This window comes from Arvicola amphibius, chromosome 11, assembly GCF_903992535.2.
Source record: "Arvicola amphibius chromosome 11, mArvAmp1.2, whole genome shotgun sequence".
Lineage (NCBI taxonomy): Eukaryota > Metazoa > Chordata > Mammalia > Rodentia > Cricetidae > Arvicola > Arvicola amphibius.
The window spans coordinates 89,641,042-89,657,352 of NC_052057.2; the positions used below are offsets into that span (position 1 = coordinate 89,641,042).

At 40.3% G+C, this 16,311-nt stretch overlaps 2 protein-coding genes across 3 annotated transcripts in view; one reads left to right on the forward strand and one right to left on the reverse strand.

The window, feature by feature from the left end:
* Orc3 (origin recognition complex subunit 3) overlaps nt 1-12,818 on the reverse strand; it is a 57,722-nt gene extending 44,904 nt beyond the window's left edge. The window contains exons 1-4 of one of the 2 annotated variants that reach the window (XM_038347193.1): nt 12,751-12,818; nt 8,384-8,438; nt 7,474-7,571; nt 5,009-5,153 (exon numbers count right to left, since the gene is read on the reverse strand). In XM_038347193.1, coding sequence (XP_038203121.1) covers nt 5,009-5,153; nt 7,474-7,571; nt 8,384-8,438; nt 12,751-12,774 — 322 coding nt within the window. In that variant the 5' untranslated portion in view covers nt 12,775-12,818. The remainder of the gene's footprint in view (nt 1-5,008; nt 5,154-7,473; nt 7,572-8,383; nt 8,439-12,750) is intronic. The other variant, XM_038347195.1, reaches the window with a different exon arrangement.
* Rars2 (arginyl-tRNA synthetase 2, mitochondrial) overlaps nt 12,788-16,311 on the forward strand; it is a 44,352-nt gene continuing 40,828 nt past the window's right edge. The window contains exons 1-2 of the mRNA XM_038347196.2: nt 12,788-12,920; nt 16,269-16,311. The exon at nt 16,269-16,311 is cut by the window's right edge and continues 31 nt beyond it. Coding sequence (XP_038203124.1) covers nt 12,885-12,920; nt 16,269-16,311 — 79 coding nt within the window. The 5' untranslated portion in view covers nt 12,788-12,884. The remainder of the gene's footprint in view (nt 12,921-16,268) is intronic.

Below are 16,311 nucleotides of genomic sequence, written 5' to 3' on the forward strand. Positions count from 1 at the left end.
CCCGTTTCCCCTACATTTATATAAGCTGCTGTATAGACTTGCTTGGCATAAGACATAGCTTATTCACAATTACCTAACCCCAACTTTGCCATCTTTGTTTCTGATCACCTGATATCTGCCTGGGGACCCTGTCGCTGAAGAACTCCCCACCTGATGATCACCTTCAAGGTACAATAATAACTGCCCTGGAAAGACATTCTCACTGATGCAATAGAGGCATATTATGAAAATTATTATGGAATATTATGAAATATTATGGGAGTAACCATTTTCTGATGGATTTTAAAAGCCCACTATATAAGATGAAACCAACACTTGGTATCATTAACTGATTAAAAGGACAACAAACAAAAAATTCCAGTGGCCATTATGATAGTGCTAAGAACTGAACCTAGGTCCTCTGCAAGAACTGTCAGTGTGCTTAAGTGCTGAACCATAACTCAACCCATCTCACGGTCACTTTTACGTACATTACAATTTGTAAAATACTGTCCTTAACTTCAGGAATAGGATTTTAGTGGGGTATTAAAAGTAGTATTAAGGGGCTGGAGAGATGGCTCAGTGGTTAAGAACACATGTTGCTGTTCTAAAGATCATGAGTTCAATTCCCAAAACCCACATAGTGGCTCATCTATAATGAAATCTGGTACCCTCTTCTGGCATGCACACAGAACACTATATGCATAATAAATAAATCTTTTAAAAAGTTGTATTAAAAAGGCACTAATGTTTTTGTAACCTCAGAGCCCACTGTTAACCAACTCTAAAGAAGTAACAAATGCAAGTGTGATAGCACGCTTTAATCTCGGCACTCAGGAGACAGAGTTGGGCAGACCTCTATGAGGCTGAGGCCATTCTGGTCTACATAGAGAATTCCAGGCCAACCAAGATTACAAAGTGAGACCTTGTCTTAAACAGAAACAAAAACAAGCATACAAAGAAACAAAAAAGTAACACATCGGGAGCAAAGACAATTGAGCATGTTGGGAAACAATAAATTTTATTTCCTTTTCAAAAGGAATGAAAGAAACATAGGAAGATGGAAGGGCGGGTGCTGAGTATTTATAAAGTACCTGCTTCATTTCCAACACCAAAAACTGAAATGATTTCATTTTAAAAACCACCAACAGAAAGACTCCCCTTCCTGACCTTCATTCCAACCTCTCTAGTCTCCTCCCCAGCCCTGCAGCAGCCTGCCTGCAGATGCCTCTCCTCACATACTACCTCTATTCCTGAGGGAGTTCGCCAAGCTTTAGCTCAAATCAGCTCCCCCTCCATGGACCCTCTCAGCTCCTTCTTCTAGTCCATCCCCATTCTTCTGAGTCAGCCACCAGTGTCTAGAAAGAAACACATTCTAACTGGGACTCCTAGTGGTCGTGCTGGACCTGAACTCACATAGGTGATTTTCAGTCTCCTTCCTGTGCTCTATTAAGATCTTACTGGGCTCTCCTGCCTCTTAATACCTATTGTAAGAAACGATACTGCTATGGATAACAGAAAAGTTACAGAGGAGATAACAAAAAATTCAGGAGAAACAATAAAGTGAGTATTTTGGCAAACTCTATAAATGAACAAAGACCAAAATTAAAAATACAAATAAATACCAGGCAGTGGTAGCACACGCCTTTAATCACAGCACTCAGGAGGCAGAGGCAGGCAGATCTTTATGAGATACAGATTCAGGGCCAGCCTGGTATACAGAGCAAGTTCCAGGACAGCCATGGCTACACAGAGAAACCCATCTCAACTGTTTTGGGGGGAAAAGCAAAAAAAACAAACAAACAAACAAAAAACAAATAAATGATGTCATTGAAGGTCTAGTAGACAATGTAACAATAATTTCATCAGAATCTTGGTGTACAAATTGACCTCTTCAGTACATAAATGTTCAGTTTCTAGGGACTGGAACTTTATCTCATGTAAAGCAGAGCACAAGGCTGGTCAGAATGAATAAAGCCAGAAGGACAGAGATGAATATTAAACCATATGTGGCTAACATATCAATGAATTTGTGGGGACATGATTTGTTACAGCAGTGGGATACTCAGATTAGCATTCCCCAATCTAAGAAACAAACAAATTAACATGTTTCTGGAGGAAAAGAACAGTCACTGACCATTCAGGTTGTACAAGAAGAGAGCACGACAGCTGCTGACATTTCAAAGGCACCAAGAGTCCTACCTTTAAAATGGTTGACTGACAAACCTGTATGGGTTAAGCAATGGTCTTTAACAATAGAGAAACTGCAAGCTTTAGAACAGTTGGTACTAGAGTAAGTTCAACATAAGTTCAACCAGTCATTGGAATTCTCCTGTATTTGCTGCTAAAAAGAAATCTGGAAAATGGAGAATGGTAGCAGATCTAACAGTTGTAGTAAGGTGATTCAGACAATGGGATCTCTACAGTCTGGCATTCCTTTGCCTTCTCCACTGCCTAAAGGACGGCCTCTTATAGTTATTGTAAAGGACGGCCTCTTATAGTTATTGTAAAGGACGGCCTCTTATAGTTATTGTAAAGGACGGCCTCTTATAGTTATTGTAAAGGACGGCCTCTTATAGTTATTGTAAAGGACGGCCTCTTATAGTTATTGTAAAGGACGGCCTCTTATAGTTATTGTTTTAAAAAATTGTTTCTTCTCTAAACTCTGCCTCCACGGTGCCTACTCAAAATAATTCTCAGCCTGCTAAGAGAAATCAATGGAAAGTTCTCACAGAGAATGTTAAATAGCCCCACCTTATACCCATATTTTGTAAGGTATTTTGGAAATGATACGCAAGCAGTTTCTTCAATCTATAGTTTACCATTACAAGGACGGCACTTTAGTGTCTGATGTATCAATGTAGATACTGAAGAAAGAGTGTTTGAAGAAGTAAAGAAAATTTTGCCTTGTTGGATATTACAAATTGCTTCTGAAAAAAAAAAAAAAGAAGATTCTACACATTACTTAGGTTATAAAATAGGTTTACAAAAAAATTAGACATAAACAGGTATAAATTAGGAGAGATCTATGTTGGGGGTGGGAATTTCAAGACAGGGTTCTCTGTAGCTTTGGAGCCTGTCCTGGATCTAGCTCACAGAGATCCGTCCGCCTCTGCCTCCTGAGTGCTGGGATTAAAGGCATGCACAACCACCGACCTGGCTAGGAGAGATCTCTCGCAGCTTCTTAATGACTTCCAAAGATGGCTTGGAGGCATTTCCCATCTACAGTACAACTGGGGATAGGTCCTGAAGACCTGACTAATTTAAATAAAACCTTAGATGGTGACAAGGTCTTAAAGTGTCCCACGGAATGATCAGGTGAGCCTGAGCAAGAACAGAAGGCACATGTGGATCATGTGGATCCGAATCATAACTGCATTCTGCTCATAGTGCTCTCCAAACATTCCCCTACAGGAATTTTAGTGGAGACAGAAGATACTATCTTTATCCACAGAAACTGTGGAAAAGGTCTCTGAGTTAATTCTAAAAGGAAAATTGAGACTTTGTCAATTATCAGGAATAGACCCAGCAGAAATTATAGTACTTTCTAATAATGAGGAAATTGATAAACTATGGGAAGGAAATGAACTCTGGCAAAGAGTATGTAATAATTTTGGGGGGGGAGGGGGAGAGATTAACAATCCCAAAATCAAGAGAATCCAATTTCCAACTTATAAAGAGGACTAATTGATTTCCTCTACCTCAAAAAAAAAAAAAAAAAAAAAAAAGGACTAACTGGATCCTTCCTCATATTGTCATATTGTACAGGACACACCAATAACTGGAGCCCCTACATTCTATACTGATGCAAGTGAGTCATGAAAGGCAGGTTAAAAAAATCAGAAAATTTAAGTAAAGTGGATCAAAGCCTTCATGATTTTGTCTAAAAGTCAAAACTATATTCTATTCTCATGGTATTAAGGGATTTTAAAGGACCTCTCAACATAATTACTGATTCACAATATGCAGAAAGTTGTTTCACATATTGAAACTGATGGATTTATAACAGATGACACAGAAATGACTTTATTAATTATTCAGTTATCAGATATAATCAGGAACAGGAATCATCCCATATATATATCACACATTTGATCTACATGTAACACAAAGTAATATAGAAATCGACCAATGATTGATTGTGAATGTGCTGAAGGTCTCAGAATTTCATAAAAAACATCATGTCAATAGCAAAGGTTTAAAAGAAGACCTTTTCATCATATAGCAATAAGCCAAGGAAATTATAAAGAAATGTCCTACTTGTTCTTTATACAACCAAACACCACTATCTGCAGGAAGTAACCCAAAGGGTACTCAAAGGAATGAAAGCTGGCAGATGGATATGTTCCATTTTGGAGAATCTGGAAAAACTAAAGTATGTATACCACACCATTGATACCTATTCAGGTTTTAAATGGGCAACTGCTTTGAGTCTGGAAAAGTCTGATTCTGATAATCACACATTTACTAGAAGTTATGGCCATTTCAGGTATACCTGCACAAATAAAGACAGTCAATACTCCAGCATATGTCTCTAAGAAAATGAAAGTTTGTTGCTTATTATAATATAAAGCATATTACAGGTACACCACACAATCCTACAGGGCAGTCAGTTATAGAAAGATCAAATAAACATCTAAAGACTATGTTAAATAACAGAAGGTGATGATAAATACCCACAGAAATAGATTGCATAATGCTTTATTAATTTTGAATTTTCTAAATGCTAATGATAAAGAAACAAAAGCTGCAGAAAGACATTGGATAGTAGAAAAAAACTATAGAAATAAATCAGCGGATATATTTTAAAGGTGTACTGATCTCAGAATTGAAACCAGGACATGTGTTACTTTGGGGAAGGGGCTCTGCTTTTGTTTCCTCAGGAGAAAAAAAAGCTATTGACACCATCAAAATTGATAAAATTTTATTTGAATAAGAGACACCTCTTGATTACAGGAGATGATACTTCATTAAGCACCAATTAAAAAAATATGCACAGGCATGAATGAATAAACAGATGCGTACATACCAAGAATAAGAGCAGCAGTTGGAATTTCTCTGAGTTTCATTTGACAGCTCCAGTTTCTTGAACTTTTCTGGAAATCAGAATGGGACTTTTGCAGAAATTCAGTTAGATTATCAAACAGGTTTTTATTTAATTCCTCCTGTAATTGCTGCAATGAAAACAAAATTTCATGAATTATTAATAGTAGTAATCTGGCATTTCTTTCCCTAACCTATTTAGGGTCCTATTGCTGTGAATAGGCAACTGTTATAACTGAAATCATTTAACTGGGGCTGGCTTACATTTTCAGAGGTTTAAACTATCATCATCATGGTGCTAAATGGTGGTGTGAAGGCAGACATGGTGCTGGAGAAGTAGCTGAGGGTCCTACATCTTTCTTACAGGCAACAGGAATTGGTCAGAGATACTGGGCATGGCTTGGGAATACATGAGATCTCAAAGCCTGCTTCCACAGTGACACACTTCCTCCAACAAGGTCATACCTACTCCAATAAAGCCACACACCTTGCAATGTTGCCACTCCTTTTGGGTCCATTTTCCTTCAAACCATCACATCTGGTGCAAGGAAATTTCGCTTTGAATGTTCAGTAATTTTAGTTGAGTGGCAATAAATTAACAAGGTAAAAGAGCCCCACAAATATATCAACACTCAATGTACTGAAAGGCAATAAAAGAAGGAAAAAACTCCACACAAATATCTTCAGACACAGTGTACTGAGATTTAACAGAAGGGGAAAACACACAAATATATAAACACACAGTGAGGAGCACACAATGAATTGGGAGGGAAGAATAGAAGGGCAAAATGGCTGAACCTTAAACTGAATTCTGTTTGTTTTGTTTTTGGAAATAGGATTTCTTTGTGTAATAGCTCTGGCTGTCCTGGAACTTGCTTTTTAAACCAGGCTGGCCTGGAGCTCACAAACATCTTCCTGCTTCTGCCTCCCGAGTACTGGGATTAAACACATGTGCCATCACTGCCCACTGAATTCTGAGATACACAACATTTTCAGTGGTGTTGCTAGGGTTGAGGGGGCAGGATGAAGTCTGGGAGAAACTGGAACCATCTACTGTAGGCTGAAGAGGCAATTTATTTGAATCAAAGCACTATCTGGTGAAACAGAGGGTGACAGGAAGCAAAGTAAGGTGGAAGGACAAGTTGTAGAAATAAAGAAAGAAAGCATGAAACACTGGATAACCACTGCACAGTTTGAAAGAATCCAACACGAGAGGAACAGAGGCTGTACAAACAGGTAAAAGTCTCAATCGTGAAACAAACACCATGGTTTTAAAGGATTTGGACTTTATACTGTAAGGAGGACACCCAAACAGTTTAAAGTAGGGAGTGAAAGGCTAATCTGACACCACTGTGAAGGTCAGAGGGTAAAGGAGGCAGAACTGGTAAGGGGACTATATAAAACACATCCCAAAGTCCAGGATACAACTGCATTTGCCTGAAACAGGGGAATGGGCTAGTGGCAGATTAGGATATGATGTCAGAACACATGGAATAGGGATATTAAGAAATGAAGACAGACAGGAGCTTGTGAGACAGTTCAGCAGTTAAAAGAGCAGAGTGCTCAGGCTGAGGACTGCAGCTCAGTTCCCAGTGGAAGACTTGATTTTAACTCTAACCCCAGTGAATCCAGTGCCCTTCTCCTGGCCTCTGAGGCACCTGCACTCATGTGCACCCACCCACCCATACACAAGATAACAACAAGTAAAATAAATCTCAGGAAAAGAAAACTAGAAGATAGTCTAACCTGGAGACCGTGAACTCAAGTATCTTCAAGGACTACATGGAAATCATCAAGGAGCAAAGTGAAGCATAAAGTAATAAAGACAGATGGGAGACAGTAAGAGACTAGAAAGTCTCGGCTGGAAAGATGGCTCAGGGGTAAGAGTGCAGACTGTACAAGTTTAAGAATTCCCAGCGCCCACTCAAAAGCTCCGTGTAACTCTCATTCAAAACCAAAACACTAGTTACACTTAACTAGTGCTAAAGTTAATGCTTCACATTAGCTGAGCAGAATAAGCTGTTGGCACTGGAGCTACTGACTTGCTGTACTGGAGATACTCACAGGCAGAACGTGTAGTGTTCTAGGTCAGCCTGAGCTAGCGTTAAGACCACGTCTCAAGGGGAAACCAAAACAAACAGAACACAGTGAAAACTGAATTTCAGACCAAGTTTAGAATTCGCTTCCTTTCAGGCTTGTGGAACGTCTTAACTGAATTTAAGAGTGAGTGTCATCACAGTAAAGCTGTCTTAGCAACTATCATGTCCCAGTAACTCAGGCTGTGCTTAATATTTAGAACATGACAAATTATTTTCTTTGAGATATAAAAGTTGTGTTTGGTTGTAACTTCTCATTTTCTATGCATAACCTAATAAATCTTAGAAATATGGGAAGTAACAAATACAAGATTACAGTATTTTACTACAGAAATGTAAAAAGGAAATTATTCACCTCTGTTTCAGATTTTATCCGTTGCCATAGCAAGTGATACGTTTCAAATCGAAGTTTACTGTCCTCAGACTCAAGTTTCTCATTATTAAAATAATCCTCTTAAAAAAGAAAAACAGAAACTCAGTTTTTTTTTTAACACAATAAAATTAAGAAACTGTATACAGAGACACACAGCATATAGAGGGGTATCAAAGCATTTTATACAAATCATGTATTTTTCTATACATTTGGAGAAAAATGATGTACTTTATCTTTCGTATTTAATTTTGTCTCATTTTTTTAATATTAAAAAAAAAACTTTAAAACTGAAAAGTTCTATTCCTTACAAATCTCTAAGCTTCTACTTAAAGATTTTCAGTTCAAGGTGTATACGCACAGCACTAATGTTTGCATCCACGTTCTCATCTTCTTTACCTTATGATTACTTTCAACTCTTCTCTAGTCAACAATTTTTCAGATTGTTTTTGTTCCATTGACATAGTTTAGTCCAGTCTTTGGTTTAATATGTATTTTTTTCTTTTTTGTTGAAAGGTGTGTGCATTGCTAAGAAAGACAGAAGAGGGTGTTGAATCTCTTTGACTGGAGCTAACAACAGATGGTTGTCAGATGCCATGTGGATGCTGGGAGGATTTAACCAACAAAAATGCTTAGAACAGTCTAGCACTTAAAAAATGCTTTATAATATTACCAAATTTGTTATAATTACACTGCTGGTGGCTTCACATGTATTGTATATGCCTCAAATATACATGAATAAATAAATGAAGGAATAAATCCTTAATTTTTTAAAACTGTTTCTGGTAAGTTGAATCACCTCCAACATTAAGAAGGTTTGCTTATAATCACACTTAAAGTTTAAGAAGATTTAGGGGAACAAAATCAACAAAGTGGATGGATTAAGATACTTTACCGATTGGCACAGAGATCTTTCTTTTCTTGAAGTCTGGTTTAAACACAAAACAGCCCTATTTAAAAAAAAAAAAAAAAGAAGAAGAAGAAGAAGAAGAGGAAGAGGAAGAGGAAGAGGAAGGGGAAGGAGAAGGAGAAGGAGAAGGAGAAGAAAAGAAAGAAAGAAAGAAAAAATAAAGCATAAAGTCAAATTAGGTAAAGCAGACAAATCTAATTACCCTAACACTTTGTAAATAAACAAGTTCTTTAAAAGGGGAGTTTTTCTTAGAAACACAGAAGGAGAGATGTCTTCCTCCTCAGTCCTCAGCTGCCTCACACACTTCAGGACCCGCTCTAACAAGTAGGCAAACTTTTAGTTCAAGTTTCTTAAACTTAGGTGGGAAATAACATTACATTATACATTAACATAAAGATTAAGTGCCAGGCAGTGATGGCACACACCTTTAATCCCAGTATTCGAGAGGCACAGACAGCATCTCTCTGTATTCAAGGGCAACCTGGTGTACAGAGAGATCTGGTCTACAGAGCCAGGGCTACCCAGAAAAACTGTCCAAAGAGCCAAAAAATAAAAAAATAAAGATTAAGTTTAAAACACTGATACTCTCCCATTCCAAATGATTTATTTAATTTACTCCAGGTATCTACAACCAGAATGTAAGTAGATAATTTTGGCTCGTTTCACCCAGCATTGGTTTTCAAGGAATAAACTCCTTTCCATTTATCTATTACCGTTCGGCTCCAAACTCATCGTTCACCTCTGTAATCCGCACTTAGGAAATCGAGGCGAGAGAACTTCCGTGACTGAGGCTAGCCTGGTTTATAACGTGAACTCCAGGCCCCTGGGCCATATAATAAACCATTTTTCAAAAAAAGAGAAAAACTAGGGCATGGTTTACACACTTGTAATCTTAGTGCTTGTGGAGACAGAAGAACCAAGAATTCAAATCATCTTCCCTTACAAGAGTTTGTGGCCAGTCTAGCTATGCAACCAAATGAAATCAAACCCTCATCTCTTGTAGTGAACCCTCCTGGATTCTCTCGCAAGAAATGCTTCTCCCGAGATCTCAGGATTGCAACATATTTGCTTTGTCTCCCTGATAAATTCTGAGCATATTTCCAGCACAGATAGGTTTTATTTATAACCACCTCCTCAAAGTTTATGGCAGTACTAATAAACACATTAGGCGATCGGTGTACAGAATGAATAAATACCGGCTGCCTAATTCTCCTGGTAATTTTCTAGCCACATTAAGCTTCTTATTATTATATTTGACTATTGGTACTTGGCATCTAAGTTTCTAGTTGTGGTGTATTCTACCAAAATGAAAGCTGCATTTCATGGATAGCCTCCTAAGATTTCCGTTTATATGGAAAATGAGCTAAAAAAATAAAATGACAAAAAAGTCATCTTGGACTAGTGTTAGACACCTGTGTAAAATATAAAGTGGCCATGTGGATTACATGTTCCAAATGAAGTTGTACCTTGTATTCTTATATTTGCAACTAGCAAAGCTATGTGAATACTTCTACATATTTTGGAGAAGTACCTTGTGCCATCACAAGCTGTTACTGCACCTTTCCATACGGATCTACACATCAGTAAGGGTAGCGCTGACACAGCATAGCATGGAGAGTTCTAGCATGGGTGTTAATCTCATGAACATTAGCACAAGGACAGAAATACAAGCAATGAGTACTAATATAAACATGTCAACAGTAATATGGTTAACCATGTTAGACTAGAAGGCCATCAGCCGAAACATATGGAAAAAGTAGCTAGGTAGTTCTGGCGCACGCCTTTAATTCCAGCTCTCTGGAGGCAGAGGCAGGCAGATCTCTGTGAGTGTGAGGTCTACAGAGCGAGTTCCAGAGCGAAAACTGTTATATAGAGAAACCCTGTCTTGAAAAACAATAAAACAAGACAGACCAAAAAATATTTATATAAGTAAAATAACAACACTTGATATGTTTAAGGAGAAAAATAAATTAAAACTTTGGCATTTCCATGAATTACTGCGATGGTCCTGAAAAGTTTCTATTTATATAAGGTCTACTTCATAATCATTCATCAACATAGCTACTTCTTTTATTTAATAATTTTTAAGATTTATTTATTTTAGGCATATGGAGATTTATGTGCATGTACACCTGCTCGCCAGAAGAGGGCATCAGATCCCATTACAGATGGTTGTCAATCACCATTTGGGTGCTGGAAATTGAAAGGACCTTTGGAAGAGCTGCCAAAGCTTTTTCTGGAAAAAATTCTCATTTTCTGTAAATTTTAGAACAAGAGGGCGAAGGCTGGGGATGCAGCTCAGTAATGGAGCACTTGCTCAGCACGCACAAACTACAGAGTTATATCCAGAACTAGGAAAGAAAAAGAAATGAAGTTTTACACAACAACATGATTAGGAGATAGGGCACCTAAAATATCTGGAACTTTGTAGCCAAGGACAAATAAAAATAGGAATAACCATAATAAAAACACTAGTGCAGTTAAAAATCTGTTTGTCTAGCAACATCCAGTCAGGTCTTTAAAAACCTTATATTAAGGACGGGGTATGGTGGTGCACATCTTTCATCCCAGCACTTGGGGGATATAGACAGGACCACTTGTAAAGTGTCTCCATTTTGGTTGAACTGTGACAATTTCTGTAATTGTAATTTGGTTTCTCGAACTTAAGTAACTTGTTTCTTAGCCAGGTGGTGGTATCCTTTAATCCCAGCACTCAGGAGGCAGAGGCAGGTGGATCTCTGTGAGTTACAGGCCAGCCTGGACTACAAGAGCTAGTTCCAGGACAGGCTCCAAAGCTACAGAGAAATCCTGTCTCAAAAAAAGAAAAAAAAAAAAAAAAAGAAAAAAAGAAAAAATGACCTCTGTGAGTTCGAGGCCAGTCTGGTCTACAGAGTGAGTTCCAGGACAGCCAGGACTACCCAGAGAAACCCTGTCTCAAAATAAAACAAAACAGTAATTTAATTCTATATTCTTTTCTTCCCTGTTCCATACCCGCAGAAATGCCCAACTAGGGAAGGTATTTATTCATCCCCTACAATTCATGAACTGAGCATACACTGGTTACCGCAAGCAACCATGAACTGTGTGGGTCAACACAGAAAACATTTCAATCTCCTCCAGAACCCTCATCTTGGGAAAACTTTGAGGGGACTTCCTCTGCCACGTGGGCCAAACTCTCCTTGCAGCCTCTGCCATGCTGTCTGCCTGCCTGTCTGTGGTGTTAATATCACATCTAATAAATCTCTCGTAAGAAGGACAATCCTGCACAGTATCACCCCTGAACTCCCAACACAAACCCTTTCAGAACTTTGTACTTTCAGCTTTATTCGACAGTTTCACTCAGGAGTATCCCTCTGTATTTAAAGCGGAAGACTTTCTTTACAGGGCATAGTAGCACAGTCCAGTAGAACTTGCTTTAACATACATGTGCTATTGAAATATGGTAGGGGCTAACGGCAAACTTAATTTTACGGTATCTTAACTCAAACGCAATAAGCAACAGGCTGCTAGGGGGGCCTCCTCTTATAAACTATATTTTGATTTGCACTCCCTGCCATCTAGGCAGTCCATGACACCCCAACACGAATACTCTTTTGAATTACATTTTGGAAGGGGTGGGTGTTCAAGACGGGGTTTCACTGTGTAGCTTTGGAGCCTGTCCTGTAGCCCTAGAACTCTGAAAAATCCGCTAGGATTAAAGGCGTGCGCCACCACCTGAATTACATTTTTGTTTCTCTCTCTCTCTCTCTCTCTCTCCTTCCCTCCCTCTCTCTCTCTTCCTCTCTCCTCTCTCTCTTTCTCTTTTCCTAATGTCACTCTCCACTCTCGGTTATCCTGATTTTTCTATGTGCTATTTTATTTCTATATCCTAAGGCAAAGGACATGTCATTCTGCTCTCCCACCCTAATGCTTTACATTCCCGCCAAGATTCTTATTTTTCAGATCTTAGCCAAACTATCACTTTCTCTAAAGCTTCGCTGGTCTCCTGGCAATCTTGTTACATCGCTCTTCTCTCAGAACCTTTCCACTTATTAATACGAAGATCTGCTGCCTATTAATATTCCTGATTACAGAAAGGTGTTCTGTTTACGTCTTTACTTCGGGAATTAGACGCACAGGAAGTACTTCTGAGGAAAAAAGTGGGAAGCGAGGGGGGAAGGCGACATATTCTTGGGGCAGCCGGTCGGCTAGTCTAGGTGCCACAGCCTAGTTGGCCAAAGCAAAGGTGGCCTCGAACCCGGACCTGAGTTCTGCTCTTCCCGGAGCCGAAGCCAACGCCCGTCAAACCTCCGCCTCGCCGTGCTTGCCAAAGAGGCACCGCGGAGGCACCGGCAAGCGCCACCCCCACGTACCTTGGACACCGAGGAAGTGGCCATAATCCACGGCACCGTGTGCCTGCGCACTGAACACTTCCGCGCGCCCTAGCGGAAGCAGTGGCGACTTCCGGCGCGGAGGCGGGGCGTGCGGAGGCGGGCTTCGGGTCGGCATGGCGTGCGCCTTCCGTAGGTCGATCGCCTGTCAGGTACTGTCGCGAGTGGAGAGCCCGCGGGCGACAGGGCCACGGGGTGCGGTCTAGGCCGGCTCTGCTTTCTCCTCGAGCAGCGGAGGGGGACGACCCTCGAAAGCACTGGGCACCTCCCTGTTTTGGCAATCCCGCTCGTGAGGAGTGTCTGTGGGTCGTGATTAGACCCTGTAGAAATTGCTAGTCCTCCTTCGTTTGTAGTCATTATTTGCTTTCATCAAGTAACCCTGTATTTTATTTAATTTCTAAATAAAATATTTAGCGTTGAATAGAGTAGATAAATTATGAATCATGCGCAACATATGTGCGCAAGCCTTTAATCCCAGCACTCGGGAGGCAGAGGCAGGAGGGTCTCTGTGAGTTCGAGGCCAGCCTGGGCTGCAAGAGCTAGTTCCAGGACAGCTAGGGCTGTTACACAGAGTAACCCTGCCTCGAAAAACAAAACAAACAAACAAAAAATTAATGCTAAGGGGCTGCGGTGATGGCTCCTTGGGTAAAAGTGCCAGAGTTCGAATTCCCAGAGCCTGTGTAGAAAAACCTGCGTGGCTAAGGAACGGTCCTGCCTGAGGTCTGCACAAACTTAGGCTCAGTGCGATTGAGTTGTTTTGGACAATTCTGGAGATGTTGCATATGCTTCTTAGACATAAAGTACCTGTTTATATCAATGACTTTAATGTCCAATCTGTGTGTCTGTATTTGTGTGTTCCTTCAGATGGAGAGGGCAGAGGACGAGGGTGTTTGTCTTAGTCACCGTCCACCTCGTTTTCTGAGACAGGGTTTCTAACTGAACCTGGGGTTTACCCATTCAGTTAGGCTAGGCTGGCTAGCCAGGGAGCTCCAGGTGTAATGGTGATTCTGGTGTGAGCTGAAGTCATTGTCTGGGACAGGCAAAGAAAGAATTGACTGTCTGGGGAAAACAACAGACCAAAATACAAGAAAAACGGGAGACAGAGAGAATGAAACAATGCTTTTTACTGAGGCCAACTTATGCCTCCGAATGGGGAGGAAAGAGAAATCTGGGGTTAGGGAGTCTGGGTTTATTTATGGGACTGGAGAGGGTGGGGTGGGTGTTTCAGGGTTTCTCTAATGGCTGTGCATGTCCCTCTGGCCCACCAGGGAGATGACCACAGGCTGATATGCACTACTTGCTCAGTTAGGGAAGTGGTCATACTTTGAAAGCCCCTTTCTCCGTCTTTGACTTGCCTTTCCAGCTGTTGTCCATGACTCTCTGCTGTTCTTTATCCCAGGAAGGCACTGCTAATCAGTGTGCCTTGCAGGTGTTGCTGTTCTAAGAGCTTGGCAGGAACTGTAAGCCCTGAGTTAGCCTCTGCTTTCTCTGTTCTCATCTTTATGGGACCAGTGTTTAGTTTTACCATGGCAGGAAATTAACACCTATCCTAACTACTGTCGTGGCTAACCTACAGCTCTCAACTGCAAAGGGGTAAGCGATAGTTTATTCTGGAGCCAAATTTTAGTAACTGTGGCCTAGGAACATGGATTTACGGTACACCAACTTCCATAGTTCCAGTATGGAAGCAGTTTAATGGAGTTTTTATAATAACAAAAAAAGAATGTTACAAATGAAAGCATTTAAGAAACATATTGGTGGAAGCATTGGTGAGGTAGGTTACAAGATGGGGTTAAGCCTTCTGTAAACCTTGGGTGCTGTCGGACAGCAGTCTTAGCCCTTCACTGGGTGGGAGCTAGGGTTTTGTTTAGTTAATGCACTCTGGAAGGTTTTTATGTTTGACACAAGTTAGGTCTAGGTAGTTGTCTCCAGATATTAGGTCCACAGGTGGGAGTGGCCAAGAGGAATTGCGATTAGGCTTCGGACCTGTAACATTCCAAACTCTCCGCAGCCACTGCAGGTTTCATCACTTAGCTGCTGCAGACACAGCTGCTTTTCAGGAATTCTTGAAATTGCCAAGGTGTAGCTGCAATTTTGTACTGGAATTCCTTGTCTGTGGGGCAGTTTGGAGTGGTCTCCTTCCTAAAATAGGTACAATCCTTACTTACTTACAATTTAGTTCCTATGCAAGGGCAACAGTGTCTTATATATGTTCCTCAAGAAAGCCAACTGGCTTGCTGACACTAGCACATAGCTCTATACTCCTCTTTTTTTTTATGCAGAAAAAACCATGCCATGTATTTTTATCATATTTCCCCTCCCCCATCCTCCTTATTTGATCTACTTGGTTGTTTCATACCCAGCTTTAGGCCCTTTTCTTCTTCATCCCAAATACCTCATCTCTCCACAGCACCAGCCCTGGAAGTTACAGGTCTGTGTTACCAGGCTCAGCTCTTACAAGGGTTAAGTTAGGGTTCCAAGCTCAGCTCCTTGTGCGTTCAGGACAAGCGCTTTGCCAGTTGAGCCTCAGCCCAGCCCTGTTGGTGCAATCTTCTGTAAACTTTTCTCCTTCCCCGCTCTTCTGGATGCAACATCCAGTTCCCAGAAGTCATCTCTCAGTCAGAGTGCTTGCACTGAAGTTAGGAGGCTTGTCTCCACCGCTGCATTTTGACCGGTTGTGGTTTTCTGTCATGGTCTCTGCTTGACAAAGTTCTTCCTCTCTTGTACGCCACATGGCCTAGGAATAACCAAGTTCTATGTGCCTGTCACAGGATTATTCTGAACATGGAAATGCCTATACCACCCAAACAGCATAACCACGAAAGAAGTTTCTTACGAACAGAGATGCACCTGTTTCTACTTATTATTTGTGTGCTAATGAGCAATCCTGGGCTTCTGGCATACCAACAGGGCAAGTAGCTAGTGCTTCACCGCTGAGTGAGCCCGTGGCCTTTGCTTTGATTTTTGTTTATTTTTTGTTTTGTTTCTTTACACCTGCTATTCCGATGGGTAAATCTTTTATGGGGTTCAGACATGGGGATCAGATTTTTCCCTAATATTTACTTGTTTCTATTAAGTGGTATAATTTTTTTCTGTTCTGTTCATTGTTATAGTATCAACACCTAGAATACTGTCTGGTACACATTAGGCACTCAATAAATATTATTTTAATGGAAAATAATTTTGGGTTCTCAGAGATTCATATCTTTTTTGAATATTTCTTTAGATTTTTTTAAACTGGCAAACATAAACTTCATTGAAAGACAAGTAGTCCTGCTTGCTACTTATGTTTTACTCTACCCCTGACTCTCAGAAACCTAACCTCAGTCTGATAGCTTTGTGTTTTCAAACCTTCTTTAATATGGGTCTCACGGCATGTATTTGAGGCTCACTTATGTTCAGTGTGTTAATGACATTTCTTTTATTGCTAGTAGTAGTCCATTCACTCTGGAACAGATACAGCAACAATTTTATCCTGTTTTGTTCTTTTTTACTTTTAGCTTTCCAGAGTCTTGGCCCTTCCACCAGAAAGCTTGATCAAGT